This window comes from Aphelocoma coerulescens, chromosome 2 (genome assembly GCF_041296385.1).
Source record: "Aphelocoma coerulescens isolate FSJ_1873_10779 chromosome 2, UR_Acoe_1.0, whole genome shotgun sequence".
NCBI lineage: Eukaryota > Metazoa > Chordata > Aves > Passeriformes > Corvidae > Aphelocoma > Aphelocoma coerulescens.
Window position 1 is genome coordinate 115,338,234 of NC_091015.1, and position 20,292 is coordinate 115,358,525.

Genomic DNA, 20,292 nt, shown 5'->3' on the forward strand with positions numbered 1-20,292 from the left:
TTTTGAATCAGAAAACTAATGAGGCTGTAAAACCTCAAGTAAACTTTAAATTCACTTACTTTCCTTTAGGCATCCTTGATATGGGGGAGGGGGTGGGGGGAGAAGAGACAAGACTTAACCACGAAAGGAGACTCAGCAGATGATCCTGCTCAGTGTTGGAGTGAGTAATGCCAAAAGCTTTAGGTTTGCCACTGCCATTACTGTTTCTCCAGGCCTTCCCAAAGGAAGACCTTGGAACAGCTGTTGCTGGAAGTGTCAATTTATCTCCATTGTCACACCTCAAAGAACAAAAGTCTGTTTGTGTCTTTGCTGCATGTTACTAAAGAACTGCGAAGGGGCACATACAGTAAGCAGTTGGATCTGGGGACACACCCACATACAGTGAAGTAAAAAGAAAACATTTCAGAGATTATTAAAGATGAGCCAGAAGCAGATAAAGGAGAAACCCTGAATGAAGACAGTCTTGATACTGCATTGCACCTTCACATCAAGTCTGTGGCACAGACAACTTCTGGAAACACACTACGTAGAGCTGGGTAAGTTTTCCTATATTTTATTTTTTCATCTTACTAGTTGTAGACCTTAAGCTGTTAGTACTCCATGATGGTATCCTGCCAGGGACAGACTCATTTTGCTGATAAAGAAGCCCAGGAAGCTGTCAGAAGCATTGCTGTTATAAAGATTCCCTGCATGCCATCACCTCTCTCACAATCCCCACTGCTGCTCTTTCAGAATAGTTTAGCAAAAATCACCTAACTCAAGTCCTGAAGAGATGATGAGTTTGGTGATACAGATGGCAAAACATTTAAAGTACCTCTTTATTCATTTCTATACCTCTTATATACTGGGCATTGAAGAAAATATCCCTCCCTCTGTTCCAGACTAGGACTGATGTCTCTCAAACTTCTGCAGTTTTACTGGGCTTGCATTTATGCAACTTTCTTCCGAAAAGGGAGGTTGGATTATGAACACTTAAAATGGCTGTCACTGCTGTTTTCTCTCTGTTGTCTCCTCTAAAATGGCACCCTCCAGATAACTTTCAGAGTTCTTGAATATCAGTCCCCCATGTTCATATCTTCCTTCTCCTTTCTGATTCCTTGCATTTCCTCTGTTCCTAACTCCTGAATGAATGCTGTGGGTTAGAATGCACTAGTCCAACCCTGCTGCCATGGGCTGGGACACCTTCCACTAGATACAAGTTGCTCAGAAGCTCATCCATCCCATCCTTGAATGTTTCCAGGAATGGGGCATCTACCACCTCTCTGGGAAACCTGTTCCAGTGTTTTCCTATCCTCATTGGAAAAAATTCCTTCCTTATATCTAATCTAAATTGACCCTCTTTCAGTTTAAAACCATTACCCCCCATTGTATTGCAACAGGCCAGGCTACAAAGTCTGTCACCATCTTTCCTGTAGACCACCCTGAAGTTCTGAAAAGCTGCAGTGAGGTCCCCCTGGAACCTTCTCTTCTCCAGAGAACAACCCCAGCTCTCTCAGCCTTTCCTCATCGGAGAGGTGCTCCAACCACATGATCAGCTTCATCTGAAGTCCTCATCTGTTTTTTCTTCTTGGCAAAATACTGTTCTGCCTGAGCCTGGATTTCTCTACAATTTGCATTGATTGAGAGCTGTAGCATGAGAGTGAGGACACAAAGCTGCTTGCTGTGCTTTCTTTGGCTGGCTCCAGTTTTATGGCATTGAAGTTCGCAGAATGCCTTTTGGAACAACATCAGACAGACTCTGCAACATAAACTCTATGTCAGAAGAATTAGGGGAAAAACTAATATCAGTAAAACAATAAGAAACACTGCAGAACTCTTTCTTCCTTGTCTCCTTACACCCCCTGGCCTCCAAGGCCTACCTGTGCAAAGTATGTCTGCATGAGTGCAGCAGCTGAAATAATGTCTGGCTAACACTGGCAATCTCTGTCCTCAGGAGAGATATCCATGATTATTGCTGCATTTCACATTTGGGATCACATTGCCAGCATCACCTTCTGTCCAAGAGCTCCTTTGGCACACATATCTTACTTAAGCTTTTTGTAACATGGGATGTGTCCATGCATATTTCAATGGATAGATCACAGAACCCAACTTTTTATGGTCCCATAATTATTACAAAGAAGCATGCTTGGCTGGCATACCTGGCCTGTCAAGCTGGTTGTGAGGAATATGATGTTAGAGGTTTGGATTTTGTTTCCTAACACTAAGGTTTTAAAATGAGTAAGAGCACATTCTGCAACAGGCTGAAGTGCTACAAGGTTTATCCAAGGGCCATCATTCTTCTCAGGACTGGAACTGTATTTCCTCAGTTTTTCAGTACCTCTGTTCAATTTATAGCAATGGCCAGTTACACTTTAAAAGAGATGCTTTCCAGATGCAGAGGAAACCTATCTTCATGTGCTCAGATCTGAATTTTAGAGTGATTTTGAACTGGGAGTTGACAAGCTGTGAGTCATTCTGTCCAAGCTAGATCTGTTAGATTTAGAGGTTCTCAAAACAGGTTGACTGATACATTTATATAGATACTGCCCCCATTCCAGATGGCAGGATCATTTAAGAGCTGAAATACTGTGCAGTCGGCCACATCCTTGAATTGGGTTTCCCATAAAGCTTTGGAAGGCTTCAGTATTGAGCAGTTGCTCTGCCTGCAATGTCTTCTGGGTGAAAAAATGTTCTGCAGTTCCAGCAGATGGCTCAGCAAAGTGCTCTCATTCCCCCTTTCTGCTGCTTTGTTGCTGCAACAAAGGCAACTCCCAGCATACCCAGACATTGGTCAGTGCTTTGTAGAAAGGGGAACCACCCAAACACCATCGAAGGTTAGAAGCCATTTTCAGAAGCTTTAATGGTGTAAACCTGTCCACTGACAGCACTGACAACAGCTCTAGTAACGGAGCAGTTTCACAATTTTTTTTAGTAACTTCCCCACCAGCCATTCTAGTATCGGTATCTTTAACATCTTTAACAGAAGGAATTACATGCCCCTCATAGCAGTCATGCATCTCAAGAACAAGTGCACCATCACCCCTTCCACAGCAGCAGGCCCAGAGGGAATGGCAGAGAATGCCCAGGGCTGCACAGGGTTGCTGTGACAAGACAGAGTACTGCCAGCACAACACCATCTCTTCTTCAGAGCAGGGCATCTTTCAGGTTCTGCATTTGTGCAAGTGCATTTTTAAGCATACAATTCACCTCTTTCATATACTGGCACAGCACATCTTGCTCCACTCTGGTGAGCTGCATCCAGCTCCAGGGTCCCCAGCACAGGAAGGACATCGACCTGCTGGAGCAGAGGCCCAGAGGAGGCCACCAAGCAAAGGCTGAGAGAACTGGGTTTGTTCAGCCTGGAGAAGAGATGGCTTCAGGGTGACCTAATTGCAACCCTCTAGTACCTGAAGGGAGACTACACGAAAGATGATGGACTTCTTACAAGGGGTTGTAATGACAGGACAAGAGGGAATGGATTAAAACTGAGAAAGAGCTGATTTAGATTAGGTATTAGGAAGAATTTTTCACTTTTAAGGCACTGGAACAGGTTGCCCAGAGAAGCTGTGGATGCCCCATCCCTGGAAGTGTTCAAGGCCAGGTTGGATGGGGCTTGGAGCAACCTGGTCTAGTGAAATGTGTCCCTGCCCATGGCAGGGGGAGTTGGAATGAGATGATTTTTAAGGTCCCTTCCAACTCAAACCATTCTATGACTCTGTGATTCTATGACCTTGCTATTGGCTGGATCAACACTGGATCACACAATAAACACTCACTGGAGATAGCTCAGTATTTACTAGATTTAATCTGAAAAGAGGCTTAGTTGAAGGCACTCAGATGCCAAGAGATATTAAATTAAACAAGATTTTATCATGTATGTAATTATTTATTGAGCTGAGAATCCATACAAGGTAAACAAATGTTTACACTATCATACAGTAAGCATTTCCAGGGCTTAATAAAAATGATTGTCGCTCACTGTGCTTCACCAAAAAAAATCATTTTAATGAATAAATAATTTGATGAAATCAAAAAATATTTACAATATAAACAAATGAAAAACCTTTGGATATATTAATCTGAGCATCCTTTTGCATTTTCTAACTGCATTTCTATCAAGATTCTCTCTCTGAAATGGTACAAAGTGGATAGAAATTACAACTCAACAAAGTTAACATGATTTGGTACATGTCTTTCTGTTAGTTCAGATAAGCTACATATGATTCGTTTATTATGCACGTGTTAGAATACAACTAAAATCATATATTATCAAAATGCCAGACAGCATTCTCCACAGAACAGAAATGTACACTAGGCTGTGACAAAAACTGAGAATCACAGGCAACAAAATGTAACAGAAAAAGTACAAATTCCTTCATAAGAATATAATTGTGCTCTCTTATTTACCAGAGGACTATGCTGCTTCACCACATGAATGGCTGAGTATGAATACGGTGTTCAAGGACTGCCACGTGGTTCGGTGTAGGCTCACAGGGGTGCCAAGCAGCAGCTTTAGAGTGGGAATTGGGCAGTGCAAGCAGTTTTATAAACATCTTTTGGGGCTCTTAAAAAGAGCCAATTATACAAAGCAGTATAAGCATAACACTGAGAAGTCTTCATCTCATTTACACAGACATCATGAAGTGACTTGCTTTGTTTGTGGTGGTGAAAGGAGGAGCTTTGTCTGTGCTGTTTAGACAATCAGCCAGAATTCAAGTATTCTAAAGCCACTTCGTAGCAGAATTTGTATTGATCCTGAAAAATCAAAAGAAAACCACAAAGTCAGTTACTGAAGAAACTTAATTAAGGGGGTCAATACTTCTGTTAAAATTATTTACTATCAGCTGTTGTCAATGGGAACCAGTTTGCAAATCCAATTTATATTCAGATAAGAAAATCTTTATATTAACCTGACAATGGACTCTAGACATAGTAACTTATGGTACTGCTCATGTTAGATGAGTATTTAGCTGCTCTAATACACTTGTATGAGAAAAACTGACTGCACATAAGCAAATTGACTTGCAACCCTTCTGTCATCTGTCAAAAGTAGCACTTTTGTGCTCATGTAGCACTTTATCAGAATTGGAGTTATTGAAATTCCTCCCTGGAAATGTATATCTTAAAATAGACCCAGTGTTTAGTACTTCCCAGATTGCAACTTTTATGTTAATATCATTCATGCACTTGCTACATTTCAGGGCAAGAGCTGCTTACTGTTGGTCCTCTATCTGCAGCCCAGACCCAAGCCACAAGACTGCAATAGCCTTGTGAGATCAAGCCTGAGCTAAATTAATTAGATTAATTCCAATTAATTTTTAGCAATTGACAGTGACACTCAAGTTAGGCTTGTAACAGTTCTCCTGTTAACCAGGCTAAGTTTTCAGGTGCCAGCCCTGTGCTCCAAACACAGATCTGCTGGTTTTACTTGCAACTGCTTGGAAACAGAGCAAGTCCCAGGGAAATCCCCTTCCTGAGGGATGCAAACCCGCTCTGCATCTTCGGGGACAAAGGGTCATGACTTGGCCCCTTTCACATCTTCAGTGGAATGGGGAGGACAGATGTTTTTGACTGACCTTTGCCCACTCTGAAACTTTAGAATGGTGCAGTCACTGATGTCTTCCCAGTTTTATGTGCACCCATACCCCTCTCCTGTTTCCATTCTTGCTACTCGCAGTACTTAAAAATACTACAAATATTTAAATGAAAAAAAAAAGCTGAAAGAAACAGTAGGTGCAGGTTCCCTGAATCTAAGGGCTCTGGCTTCTGAAAATTCAATTTGGAAACACCTGCCACTTTTATGACTATTTCTGATACTGAAATGCCTCTTTTGCTTATGACTTTAATCAATTAATAAAAGATAACTAAGCACATATTGTCATTTAGGAACAACAACAGATTTAACGAGCTGACAGCACTAAGCCTTCCCCAACATCACGAGTAGGAAGATCTTCAGATATATTCTCTTTTCACTGAAGCAACACCATTTTAAAGGATTAACTTTTTTGGCCTGTACTTGTGATTTTGGGTCACATTTTAGCTGTGAAGAGAGTCCACTTAACAGGCAAAAGACCATATACTACTAATAAAATCAAAAGCTATTAACAAGCATGGACCACTTCCAAGTTATTTTGTTGAGAATTGTCATGTCAAAAGAAAACAAGTCTTCGGTGCACATATAACCTAAGTGATGAATGAGTTGTATGTGAGGGTTTAAAGTCCTGCAAGGTTCCCTAAACTGCTTGTGTCTTCTTCAGAATGAGAAAAGAATTAAAAAAGAGAAGAAAGGAAAGAACAGAGTATTATGTAAATTTCTTTTCTGCTTTTATTACATATATGTTTCTAAATAAATGGAAATTATTCTCTAACTACATAATAGATCAAAATAAGAGATCAGCCACTCATCCATTTCTACTCCTCCATTCTCACTTTATGCTGATTTACTGATCCAGCAGAATAACTGTCATTTTCAGTAAACCAAATACCTGTCTTAAAGGGCAGAAATATATTATTTCTTACTGTGTTCACTCACTGGTGTCCTTTGGACATTTTTATTATTCACTTGATAGTGGATAATAAAAAGTCTCTTTAGACTATCTAGCTTCAGAGAGGTTATATTTAAATTTATTTTCTAGGACACCTGTGGGTAGGCCCAATAACATTTATCACCAAATGCTTTGGGCATTCTGTAATAGGGATTTTGCAATACCATGTGCTACCTTTGTATGGTGGCTGAAAAATTGCATACATTTCCATACTGTATGGATGTGGCATTCAGACTTTTACACTTGGAGGAAAACCAAAGGTTTCAATGTAATTAAGAGATGAATCTCTAAGTGGATGGTAAAGACTGCCTTTTATCTAGTCAGAAAATGCACAATACATATTGACAAAGCAAAAAGTATTTTTGTGAAATAATGTAATGATTTAGAGCATTTAATTTTTTGCCATAAAATTTTACAAGGTAGATGAACATTATTGTTCTAATTTTTCAGATAGAGAAACTGAGGCAAAGACACGTTCATATAAGAAAGGTCATAAAGGATGAAGTCAGTAACAAGACCAGGAAAAGAACTCAAGTGTCCCAATTCCCTTTTATCATGAAGCAATCTACATGGAAATTGAAACCTGCCTAATTCAAATATTTGTTCCTATGAGGTGGCAGAGCTAGACTGAAGAGATGTTGTTCTAACTCTGCTCAGTCAGTGCACCATGTGATAATGGGAAAAATCCCAATTTTCCTGTAAAATAAGGAAAACAATACTAATTTCCTTCACAAGTGCTTTGAAATTTCCTAATAAAAAAAGGCTCTACAAGGCCTTCCCATGCCTTCCAGGCATTCCCAACACCACTCTCAATTTACTAAAAGGTACTTTTATATCTAAAATAATACATTTAGCTTTTTTGATTAAAAAAATTCTCTGCTGAAAAATGGACACAACTGCCTGACAAATCTGGAGAACTGTCACAAATGGGAATTTATAGAGAGCTTTTTCTTTGACTGTACATCTACATTAGTGATTTTCTTTTTATTTCTATAAAATAAATGAGTAAGAGATCAGTGAGTTCTGTGGACTTAAGCTCTAGGAGAACAGAGAACAGCAGGCCTGCCAAATCCCTGTCCAAACTGTACTACGTGAATGAAGTAGTAGGACATTTTTCTTAATATCTAGGAAATAAAAATGTATGGTTCTCAGCATGATGATTCTCCTCCTGAGAATATAAACTAGAGGAAAAGAAGCCAACCAAGCTGCTCCTTCCCACCACTGTGGAAGTCTGATAGTTTCTCACTGACACAAGACTCACAGTTCCACACTGCTGGCTCACGGCCCTGTGGTGCTGCTCATGAACTCCCTCCCTGCTTTGCACAGCTGACAACATCTGGCCTTTTTCCATGTATCTGGCCAGAGCTGGGCCTTGGAGAGGGTGTGGGACTTCAGAGGCAGGCTAGGAGAGAGCACTGTGATGGGGGATGTGGTGGGAACCATTCTCCCACAGGACAGAGAAGGCACAGCCATCCATGTGGTGGGGAGATGGATACCCCTTCCTACTTGCCTTCATCTGTATGTGAAAGCCTCCCTCCTTCTGCCTATTCTCCAGTGTGTCACACTCAGCTCATCTGAGGGGTCCTCTCCTAAAACTCAGGAGGTTGGACCAGCTCAGTGAGATGTCTTCTGCCTCACCCCAGGCATGCTATGGAAAAGTTGCTGAAGTGACCCCAACTTGTTTAACCAGAGATTGCAAAATTGGCTCAATCCCTGAAAGTGCCCAGATGCTGCTTTGTCCTGCCTGTGATATTAAATCAAATGCAGCTGCCTCTTAAGCAGCCACATCTGCAGCAGGATGTTGTAAAACGGTGTCTTTTATAGCCCAGGCTTCAGAACAGGGTATCACACTACACCCATCTCAAAGTACAAAACTATGCACTGGAGTGTAAGAACCTGCTGGTTTAAGCTGTTCTGCAGCTCTTCTGGCATAGCAGCTGGCACTTCAGCACTTCTCCACTTAGGAAAAAAGCTCATAAAACACTCTCTAGGAAAATAATTGCACATGGCCCCTTGTTTCTGAACTTCTTTAATCTTTCTGTGAGATAGAGCAACCATAATTAAATGCAATATTCTGTGTGTCAAACTGAAATTCATGGCTTTGATAAATATTAGGCGATTAAGCTATTTATAAAATATATAATTTGAAAATCTGGCATTTAATTTTACATAACTATTATTTCTACCATGCAAGGGCTGCTCTCCACTTAGTTCAGCCTGCTAGAAAAGAAAATTAATAAGGATGTTCATCTGAAAGTTTAAAACTCTTAAAAAATTCAAACGAACAGAGACAAAGTCTCCTTGGGAAGAAAGCAGTGTAAAAATACTCTTACGAGTGAAGTGACTTCATTATCCCCTTTGAAAATGACTTGCTTGCTTTGTGAACAACTCCCACTGCAAATCCTGGAAATCTTACTGAGTCTTCTGAGAAAAAGAACATTTTCTATTTAATGGTGCAGTTAAAAAGCTCATACCAGAAGGTCCACCATGTTAGGCTTATTATTCCTCAGTGTCTTCACAGCATGGAATACGTCAACAGCCCTCTGATGTCGAAGCATTTCACAAACAATACTGATTGCACAAAATGTCCCACTGCGGCCACCTCCATTCCTGCAGTGAAAGTGATAAAATGGCTCAGTTACAATGGACTCTGTGTCACAAGTTTGTACAGCAACAGGGATGGCTCCAGAAGGCTTGAGTTCCAGCAGGGAGAAACCACAGAACATTCCTGGCCCCAAGGGCTGCTGAATTCTAGGCAAAAGATGATTTTTAATTGGAATTAGCACGCTGAAAAGTCTCAAAGCTATGATTCAGAAGTCAGCAGTCTGACAGCCTGAAGGGAATTGAATGGCTGAGTTTTGCACCACTCTTCAGTGTGCACTGGAGATGGCACAAAGAGGATGCCAAAATAAGGATAAAATACTTTTAGTTTCAGTTAAACACTGCTTTGCATTGTAAACACACATGGCTGCAGTGAGCATCAGGCCTGGAAATGCAACAGAGCAAGTGAATCTTTGAGTTCTTTTATTCTGGATCCTGGTGCTTTCCTCCTGGATGCAAAGGCATTTCGGAGGAACCACAAAAGCACCAGAAGTCTCATTTGTGGGAGTCCTGTGGCTGCACACTTGGTATGGCACTGGGTGGTGTTACCATGCTCCCCTGGCTGATGATCTCAGCTCCTGTCAGCAGGAAGAGGGGCTGGCTGCCTGGCAAGGTGTGCTTTTAAAGGCAGATGCTTTCCCCCTCCACCCACAGTATCAGAGGATGAGAACCTGAAGTGAATTGCTAACAAAGAAGCCACACACAAATGTTCATATACATGATCAAATACAATATTTAATAATAATTTATCCCTGGTTATTTTTAATCTTCAAGAAAATCTCTTTTTTTCTGGAAACTCCATTATTTCTACACTTACTCTAATCAGAATCTTTAGGCTGTGCTTCACTGAAAATAATAAACCTTAATAATTACCAGAGTGGAGGCTAGTTAGGTAGCAGGTCTTTCAAACCAGCTTTGCAAATGGTTGATTTTCAAAGGAAGATACAACACTGCACATCTGTCACATCCAGGCACTATGAAAAGAATGCTCTCTGCTGCCAAAACAGTGCCTGATACTGTGGGACTGTTTGAGAATTTTAATTAAAATAAAGTAATTTAAAAGGATTATATTAGAGCTTTTTCTTTCTTCACTGCCTGGAAGTGACGCATGTGTGATGTTGTACAACTATTTAATATCATCAGCCACCTCAGAGATAACAGTAATTTGCACTTCAAAAGGGTCTTTTCAGCTAAAGATCTCAAAACATTAATTAATCACACTGCACAATGCTCCTTTGATGAAAGTATTATTATCCCCATACTACAGATGGGGAAACTGAAGAGCAATGACTTGTTCAAGGTCAGTGATAGTGGGAATTATCAGTATACTCTTAGATTTTCCTCCATCATTCTAACATGGAGTCCCAACTTCTGAACACAGTTTTCCTGTTGGCGTGTCCCTTCTCCATCATGGCAACATCTTTAAACAAACGTTTAGAGGAAGAGGAATACAACTTCAACTGCTGAAAACTCAGCCTCAAAAGATCAGCTACTTCTGAGGGCAAACAGCACGTGCAAGTATTAAGCCATCTCAAAAGAAGGATGGTGGCAGAGTGGATGTGAGTCTCCATAAGTGGAGCTATATTACCACAGGCCTGGGCCCTAGGGTATATCACCATGTCCAGCAGCCGTAGGGAGGAGGAGGAGAGAAGATCCAGCAGGCAGGAATTGTGCAGCAAGATTGATTGATTTAATTATTTTACAAACTCTTTTATAGACTTTTTTCTTCATAGTCTAATTGGACAAAGGATCAGCCACCCCTTGGGGTGATTGGCTAAAATCCTAAAACATCCATTGTCAAAATACTTTTCTACTATACCATAACCAAGACTTTTCAAGGTTGCAGGTGTCTTGGTTGTTTACGTTCCCTGCTACCTCTTCTGTGAGAGAGAAAAGTCTCTCACGGACTTAGAAAATAGGAAGAAAATCCTTGCTAGCAGCATTTTTGTATCTACAGAGCACAAAGTCACAGGAGGACAAAAATATATACCATTATTAGAGAAAGGTAAGGCAATTACAGGGTCATTGTAACTGGTCTATCACACCACTTTTACTCCTGTGCTTTATGTCTGGAAAATGAATCACCCCTCCAAAACGACTTATTTCTATGGTCCTTGTCTGCAGAAATAAAAGGTACATTGTTCTGAAGGCACATTTTTGATTTACTGTGAATAAATATGCAACTTTCCCATTTGCAAGAGTCACTGGACATTTTTATATAAAATAGAGCTAACTCGAACCCATCATCTTTTCATAGGGCTCTAAGAAAGGACAGATGGGGAAACTCATCAATCTACATTAAAATTACACAATTCCTTTGGCATTCAGAGCTTTTAAATGAGCAGTTGTATTATTTATTCAGTTCCAGATTAGACAGATGCCTCTTCACCTCGTCACAAATCTTCCAAAGCCTGGCACAAATTCTGTGACAGTATTCCCTTATTTCTCCCTTCTGTTTCCAGTACTTACAAGCAATGTACAACTGTGCGTCCCTCTCCCCCGTTGTACTCCTCCTGCCACTTATCCACCTGGCGGATGAGCTTCAAGAAGGAGCGTTTTGAAACTGGAGTGTCCCTGTACATGGGCCATCCCAGGAACTGGAACTGCTGCACCATCCTATAGCCATCCTGGGGCTGTGGAGATTCATGCAAAAACAGGGAAAAGAACAGTAATTTTTTTGGCACATAATTTAGATATATGCATCAGTGAGGGAAGCTGTTCATGCAGATGATTGCTGACAAACTGCTAATGTAATTTCAACTGCCCTTGAGGATTTACGACTTTTAATTTCCAGTGGAGTTATCAGAACAATAGTTTTTAAACGGAGTGCTATACAAATAGGCTAAAAATATAGCAATAGTACATCTGCATCATCAAGCAAATAATTAATTAATACGATAGGAGGAACTTGGTAGCAAAGACAGAGCTGCAACACAACTTCAGTTATATACTGTTTTCATATATAAGTCTCAGTATTTTTAAGAATGTTTATGTGTTTCTGTCCTTTTTTTACAAGAAAGGTCAAAACCTCTCAAGATATTTTGAAGCAGGAAACATGAAAAAAACCCAAATGGAACCCTCAGATGTTTCTGGCTTGTAAAATATATCTAACTACATTTTATTTTATTGTGTTCTACTGCAGCAGTCAGAACCCCTCTGGTGAAACGTTACTAAACAGTTGCTTTATGGTGATTTAAAATAAAAAAGGAGTATAGAACAAGCGATAGTGGCAGAAAACTACAGCCCTTTGAGATGGGCATAATAAACATGCACATGAAAACTGGTTTTGTAGTCTAGAGTTTGCCACGTCTGTGCAAAGTGAGGGCATTTTAGTGCCATGCTTAAAATGAACAACACGCAGAAACGTTGACATTACATTTTATTCTCTAGAGTAAGAGTTAATAGAGAGGATGTAAGATTAACACGATATGGGAATAAACCAAACTGGGTGCAGCATTAGATGTGTTCTGCAATTGGTTTTGTGTACTTTATGTCAAAATCTGGAATCTACTGATTTCTTGTCCAGTTTCTTCCAGCTGATGGCCCTCTTCCCAAAGCAGATCAGCCAGACCCAGTGCCTGTGAAGGTCACACTAACACTGCTGGAGGCTGTGTTTTTTACATTGCCGCGTTTACTGCAAACGTCAGGCCTTCATTGTATTAAAGAAGTACCTTGAAGCTTTACAGTCTGCTTCCCTGTTTGGGTATTAACATGTTTTTGGTGTCTTTCCCTGTCCTGCCAGCCATCAGGTCTCAGGGAAGTTCTTGATTTTTCCTGAAGGGAGTGCTGCTTATTCCTAGCTGCAGCTTTTTGGTTGTTGATACCAGGCCACTGCAAAGGCTCCCTGGATGGGACGAGATGCCTGGCCTCTGGTGGAATCTTTTTTCCACTCTGCTTGAAAGATGTGCCTCATTTAGTCTTCTGTCAACTTCATGGGAGAATAAAAGCTGAATACAAGGACAACCTACTTGCCCCTCCGAAGTGGTTACATATGTTATGAAGTGTGGCTAGTGGGACAGAATCTTCACTGAATGGCTGGGACTGCTACTGGAAAACATGCCTAGTGTTGATGCACAGCTTTTTTCACATGACACCAGATACAAATATGCAGGATGTCTAATTTCAAACTATTGAAAACAGCACTGATTTCAGCATTTTTTGGCTATCATACAGCCTGAATACTGCATTTATTTCATTTGCATTTAACACACTTGAGATACATATTAAAATATTTTTTACTTATATTACACATAGAAGGCTTTTTTTTCCTCACTGATTGTGGTGTGACTCAGTATTGCACCACCGCTTTCAAATAAATAAGCTGAAAAATGAAAGTGGTTGTATGTGAGTTTAGCTTTCATTTTTTTGCTTTAAGTAGACTCAACTCATCTACTGAGACAAAACTGTTTTGCAAATAGCATCCTTACTCTGGCTGCATTATAAATTCGGAATATCCGGCTGATGATGTCTTCTTCTAAGTCAGCCGACACAAACTCCACCTGAATAGGACCGTGCCGGTGCACTCCATTTTCTGGCCAGTACTGAGGACAGAGCTATAGAACACCATGGACAAAAAAGAACACAGTTAGATCACCTTGGAGTTCATGCTGCCTCAGCATACTTTTCTGTATTTTAATTTGTGATACATGTACTACTGGAATTCTTGCACAGCATCTTTGTAAAATACATGATGTGCCAAGTTTGGTTTCGAGCACTCTGCTTTCATAATGCCTTTTCATGTACCTGAACATGCTGTTTCTTGCTGCTGTACTTCCAGTGTCTGGTATCTGGAGTAAAACACTTCTGACACTCAATGTTAATTCTACAATATACTATGACAAGACAGGGAAAGGCTGACAAATATCTTGGAGACAGTGTGGAGGCTAAAGACCAAAGGCCTGGTATCTCCAACTGCCCTGAATAGTTGCTATTAATTCAAGCTGCATTAGAATGTGTGATTTGTACTATGAAGGGTAGATCAATTCTCAAAACTCAGGATTTAACTTTCACATGTTTTACCCGTGACTGATGATATCGGCTATTATCAGCATTGCTTTAAACTTTCAATAACTGCTTAATTTCATCTTATTAGTGACACCTGAAAATATTAATTATGCTTTCTTCAGTTCTCCGAAAACATTACTTCTACGTATCTAAAGATCACAAAGTAAAATTACTATTATCTTGCATGGTTTTAGTGTCTAGTAATATGACAATGGCTTAAACCAGGAACCAATTATCATCTGTGCTAACACTTTAAAGAGAAAATCAGCACTTTGCAAGGAGGTTTTTGAAGCTAGAATCTGCCTGTCCATTTTTTGTCATGAAAATCCTAATGATTTTTTTTTTGCCACGGATATTTAGAGCAGTTTGAGCATGTAGCTTTTGTAAGCATTCACCAAAATTAAATATGAACTCATGAAATTTTGTTTGCTTGCAGAAGCATTGATGTCATATTTGGAACTTTTTATTTCATTCAGTAAAACAGCTGTGGTCTTCATTCTGCTGCATTGCTGTTGGTGATCCAGAGCTGAGCTGACAAATCACATTTACTCCAGATGTTGTTTTGCATTTCTTATAACACTTAGTCCTCAACAAAGCTGTTTAGAGATGACTACATTTTAGGAAAACATAATCATTTACTACATCAATTAAAAAAGAAAACAGGGTCTGATTTGCAGGAGATCACTTTAACAAGTTAAACCCAGAAATTTCAAGCAGGAAAATATATTTTCATTTTTTTTAACCCCTCCCTATCATTTGGTCTGCTGAGACAACTGCTTTCTAAATATTGTCTAAATCTTACACAAATTGTTACTATGAAATATGCTGGTGTACAGGACAGCAAAACGCAATGCATACAACTGGTGCAAATGCCAGTGCTCAGATCATTTAACATGTGCACAGTTTAGTACACATCTTTCAAATACATAGGAATACTGTTCTAACACATCTCTGAAAAATGGTTAAATGATAATAAGCAGAGCTGTTTGCTGGGGCTGTTTTAGGAAGCTAAGCTTTTCAAGTTCTAAAGAAACCACAAGCATTTAAGTCTGCACATTTTGCATGCAAGTGATGCTAGCGACTCTCTTCAAGTCAGAGTTACTGTGAAGGGTTGAATTTCATTTCCCAATAGAGCATAACAATCCACATAAATGGTAATATCTAAACAGAACTGTAAACACTTCATATATACATAAATAATAATGATAACAGTAATTATTAATAAATCTGAATGTAATGCGTGTTTTTAATAAGCTTTGCCCTCTCCCCACTTCTGTTTGCTCTGAGGGTTTTGAGATTTATTCCTAATGAAAAGATTGTTACTCGCATTAAGAGGTAAAAGGTTTAACATACTGCAGAGGCAGGTGCATTAACTGCATATCCCAATAGCTGCTAAATCCTGTGAGGCTAATAAATGCTTGGAATAGCCATGCCCTATTGTAAATTCAAAACACAGCCAACAAATTTAAAAAAACTCTGTTCAGCAGGCCCTAACAGTCTGACTCCCTTGAGTCTTTCCTTATTCACTCAGAAAATAATCTTAGATTCATGAATAAAAGTTTTGTCTTTCATTTCTATTTTTCCTCCCTGTAGACAGCACAGGGCTTAGAATCAGAAATTTAGTCTTTAAAACAGTGTGTGGAATTCCTACATGTTCCGTTGAAAGACCAAACAGAAGATTAGTATTTTTTAAAAACAAATTCTACATGTTAAAAAGAAGAGTAAACATTTTTTACGTATATGCAATACCGAGCAAAGCTAAAATGATTCTTGCTCATTTTGAAAATAAAAATGACATGCAGTCTGCTATAAAAAATTACAATTTCTCTTAACCAATAATTAACAAATATTTACTTATTAAGAATCCAGATTACCACTATATTCTTCCAGCAGAGGGCTGGTGCAGTTTGTTGGAATTAAGGAAATGATGTTTGTAAGAACTTGGAATCGTGCAGTTGTGAGCCAGGCTCTGGGACACTTAGTGATTAATCCTAGTGATTAAATTGCCAACCAGTAGGTTTGGTTTTCCAATTTTCTGACCAACATGTACAGCATGTGCAACTCTTTTGTAAAGTAATTACATTCCTCTACACATTTTGTTGCCCTCTTTTCCAAAGGATGCTTAGTCTCCAATCTTTAGTTCCTCTCTCCTAGTTTAGTTCCTATCTCCTTGCTAATGACAACATCATTTTGTGCAACACACAACACAGTTTTTCACCCTGGGAACACCTATTCCCTGGTAAGGAGACTGAGGTCATTGACTTGTTTCAGGCAGGCTAATGAACAGCTGTTGGCTTCTGTTTATTATTTTGGCCATTATTAGCATGTCTCAGACTTGAGTTAGAATTCTACAGCCATGATTTTGGGGTTTTAGCAGCTCTTCCCAAAATGTGTTCTCTTAGAATAAATTATAGGTGCATGCACTTATGTGTGTGTGCACTAACATTTTGGTGGAGAAGCTGCTGATGGTCTGATTTATTCCTCTTTCCCTATGTGTATCCGCAAGCTACAAATCAATGTTTTAGTGTCTAAGTATTTAATGCTGTTTTACAAAACTAATTACATCCTAAAGCTGTTCTGAAATGCTGAGGCACTAGCACTCCTCTTTTGAATGAAGCATTTTTCTGGACTTACTTGTGCAGGATCCACATCATTCAACATAACTATTGAAGTGCAGTGATAATCTAGGACCAGTCTCCAGAAATCTTTGACAGTATTTGGTAAGGGATGCTGCGTAACTATAAAAGCTGATGGTTGCTTGTAGCTCTGAAAAGAAGTAACAAGATGATGAGAAGAATGGTAAGAGATAAAAATTCATTTAGCAGAATGTCAGTCATAGCCCCAAAACTTCGGGACTGAAAGCATTATTTCTATTTTCTGTATAATTAATATATTGTTTTCAGCTCTTTCCTGAGATCTTATATGCTTCAAAGTTAATAAACTGTATTTGGGCAGGATATAACTTCTGCAGATGTTATATTTCTAAAATGTATTTCGTGCCACAGGCATAGAGTAAAATCATCAGAGATTTTTGCTTCCAATGCAACTCCTACGAGGTTTTGAGCAACGGGTTTGTTTTTAGCTGTTAATGGACAGATTAATCTTGGCTGTTTGCATTTAGCTCTAAATTTGAATGATGCCTGTGAAAGGAAATATCTAGTTATTCTTCAGAAATAATGTTGAAATTCTGGTCTATCTGACAGCAGTGAGGATACCCAGGGGATAAATTTCAGTGCTCTTTGTTTCTTTTAATATCAGAGTATGTCACTGACTGAGATGTTTTCTGGAACTTTTCTTTTGTGGATCTCAAGACAGTTGTTTCACTTGCCTCGTTCTGAGCCTGGAAAGCTACTGTGGCCATACTGGAGCAGTCAATGGGAGGGGGTGCCAAGGCCTTCATTAAGGAGGGCGGGGAAGTCTCTACATGCCTTGAACTGAAGCATTTGTGCCACGACAGAGATCCAATCAGATTGGCTACTGCAGGCACATGGTGTGATTCCTGGGCTGTCCTGTGCAGGGCCAGGATTTGGACTTCGACTTGGCAGGTGCCAAGAGGGTGGTGCCAGACTCTTTGGTGGTGCCCAGTGACAGGACAAGGAGCAATGGCCATAAGCTAAAACACAAGAAGTTCCAACATCACGGTGAGGAAGAACTTCTTTACATTGAGGGTGGCAGAGCACTGGAACAGGCTGTCCAGGGAGGTCATGGAGTCTCCCTCTCTGGAGACATTCAAAACCCACCTGGACACGTTCCTGTGTTGCCTGCAGAGGGTGACCCTGCCTTGGCAGGGGGGCCAGACCACACGATCTCCAGAGGTCTCTTCCAACCCTAACCCTGTGATCTTTGTGGGTTCCTTCCAACTCAGGATATTCTATGATTCTATGATCACTCTTTCAGAGACAGTCACCGAGGAGACCAGGGAAAATGAATCCACTGTGTTTTGGGTACAGACGTGGACACACAAAACTTTGGTTCTTTGTTTCAGCACATTGCAACCAGCAGGTACATCATGCTGCTGGTACATCAGGCAGCTGCTTTCTATCCTGCCGGTCCTGTCTTGCTGGAACTTTCACGCAGATGAGAGATATCCAAAGGGGTCTCCATTACTCAGTCAGTTAGAAGCCTCAGAAGTTTTTTTGGGAAAACTTCTCAAACTCATTCTGATACTGAATAAGGAAAATTATGCTTGCTACCCCTTTTTCTTGAAGTGAGCTCTGAAGGCTTACATGAGGTGATTCAACAGCACCTCAACTGCATCAACGGGTGCCAAGTGGAGAGGGGGAAACACTTCATCTTGCTTCTTGGAGATTGAGTGTTTAGAGGGATGGACAAATGTCTGCTCTTGTCCATCAGTGCAGGAATGCCGCAGAAGCCTGGCTAAGGTGCTTCAGGTGGAAAGCAACCCACATCACCTCCTCCCTTGGAGCCTTTTGCCCACATACAGTTCTGTATGTAGACCATTGTTTCAATAGTGAAGAAGGGAAGCATCTTCAAAGCAAGTATTAAGGCACTGCTCTTTCTGAGCATTACTTAACTCACAGAACAAAACAGTACTGAAGTCTCCAGGAAAGAAGACAATGTAATGGCACAGTGGCAAACTGCAGATTAAGGAAGCTCTGTTCTAATATGAAATGTCATTGACCTACTGTGAGAACCTAGACAAGTCACTTACACTTCTGTTCTCAGTTTCTCTACACAGATAAACACAAAGATACATTTTCCTACATTTTCACAGGAGTGTTTTGAACTTGGGCTTATTTTAGGAATAGGCTTTGAGAACTTGTAAGGAAAAAAAAATAAAAAATCTGCTATAAACTGTTATTACTCTAGCTTCACTTTTTAAAAAGGCCATTTACAATGTGTTCCTTCCTTACTAACCTCTGTTTTCTTGTTGTTTATGTGTTTGACAACCGTAATGACTATAGCTGTAAATCGTCAAAAATAGGCTATAAATATCTGCAGACTGTAAAGGCAGTTTAAGTGTCTTTTTACTGTTGTTCTATTACAAGGATTAGAATTGCCATAGATGCATTTGGAAAAAAACTCCACACACACATGAAGAGGAACCATTCATTCAAACAGAAATAAACGGGAAGGCTGAAGTAATGGCTTGTGTACTATCTTGTGTTGACAGACAATTATTTTTTTTTTGTTAATTACTATTTAAATTATAAACAAAGGGAACTGAAATATTGCTGCAAACCTTATTATTCTATTTAACTGCCTCAGTCTCTTAATAGGTAACTCTTGTTTTCCTAGGCCAGATGGTTAAAAATTCAAGCACTAGGAAGAAATCCAGATATATTTAATTTATCAAAACTCCCTGAATTGCTCTCTGAGCATGGCTTTGGAACCTTGGCTGTGACATAACATATGTGTGATCCCAAATGTACTTGGGAGTTTAAAGATTTTGTGCCATGCTTCTGGAAAACAAAACAAGCTAGAAGGATTTCAGTCTTCTTATGCTGACTCCATTTTCTAGCATGGCTCAGTTTGGAGGGCTGCTTATTGCCTTTTTATTATTAATGATGTGGTGGAGACTTACATCCATCAGTGCAGCATTGATGTAGTTACTGCTTTCCCCATCTATCGTGATGAGGAAAGGCAGGCATCTGTCTGGAGGCAGCACATCCATGCAGCGATTCTTTTCATGGTTTCGCGGCAAAAGCGCGATGCTGCAGTCTTCTACGCGCAGCGTCGGAGTCACCATATTTAAAGTCTTTCAGAGAGAGTAAACAATGCAACAGAAAAATTAACACAGCAGTGAAAGCAACCCAAAATATTGAAGAATAGATCAGCTCAGCATTCAGTTTCAGTGGGAATCAATATGCAGAGAGATGAAAACACATCACAGTCAGCAGGTTTGGAAGCAGAGAAATCCTGGAAGCATAAAATTACGAAAAATAACCTCAAAGACAGCTGCAGAGTAGCCTGCCTTCTGGAGAAAGGACAGTGGAAGGAATCAACATACTTCCCTTCAGCAAAAAGAATACTTTACTACTACCCCACTGCATTATTTTACGATTCAGCATAACTCAGTAGAGATGAGTGATGTTATTTTTCCCTTTTTTACAGTCTTTCTCTCCTAGACCTGTTACAAAATTCATATGGCTATAAACACTTAAGCAGAAGTCTTTGGTATGGCTGAACTCTATGGCTT

At 39.9% G+C, this 20,292-nt stretch overlaps 1 protein-coding gene across 14 annotated transcripts in view; it reads right to left on the reverse strand.

The window, feature by feature from the left end:
* Positions 1–3,847: 3,847 nt before the first annotated feature.
* PTPRM (protein tyrosine phosphatase receptor type M) overlaps positions 3,848–20,292 on the reverse strand; it is a 463,481-nt gene continuing 447,036 nt past the window's right edge. For all 14 annotated transcript variants that reach the window (XM_069004459.1, XM_069004462.1, XM_069004458.1 and 11 more), the window contains 6 exons: positions 19,678–19,851; positions 16,767–16,898; positions 13,556–13,681; positions 11,598–11,761; positions 9,002–9,137; positions 3,848–4,737 (listed from right to left, as the gene is read on the reverse strand). In XM_069004459.1, coding sequence (XP_068860560.1) covers positions 4,684–4,737; positions 9,002–9,137; positions 11,598–11,761; positions 13,556–13,681; positions 16,767–16,898; positions 19,678–19,851 — 786 coding nt within the window. In that variant the 3' untranslated portion in view covers positions 3,848–4,683. The remainder of the gene's footprint in view (positions 4,738–9,001; positions 9,138–11,597; positions 11,762–13,555; positions 13,682–16,766; positions 16,899–19,677; positions 19,852–20,292) is intronic.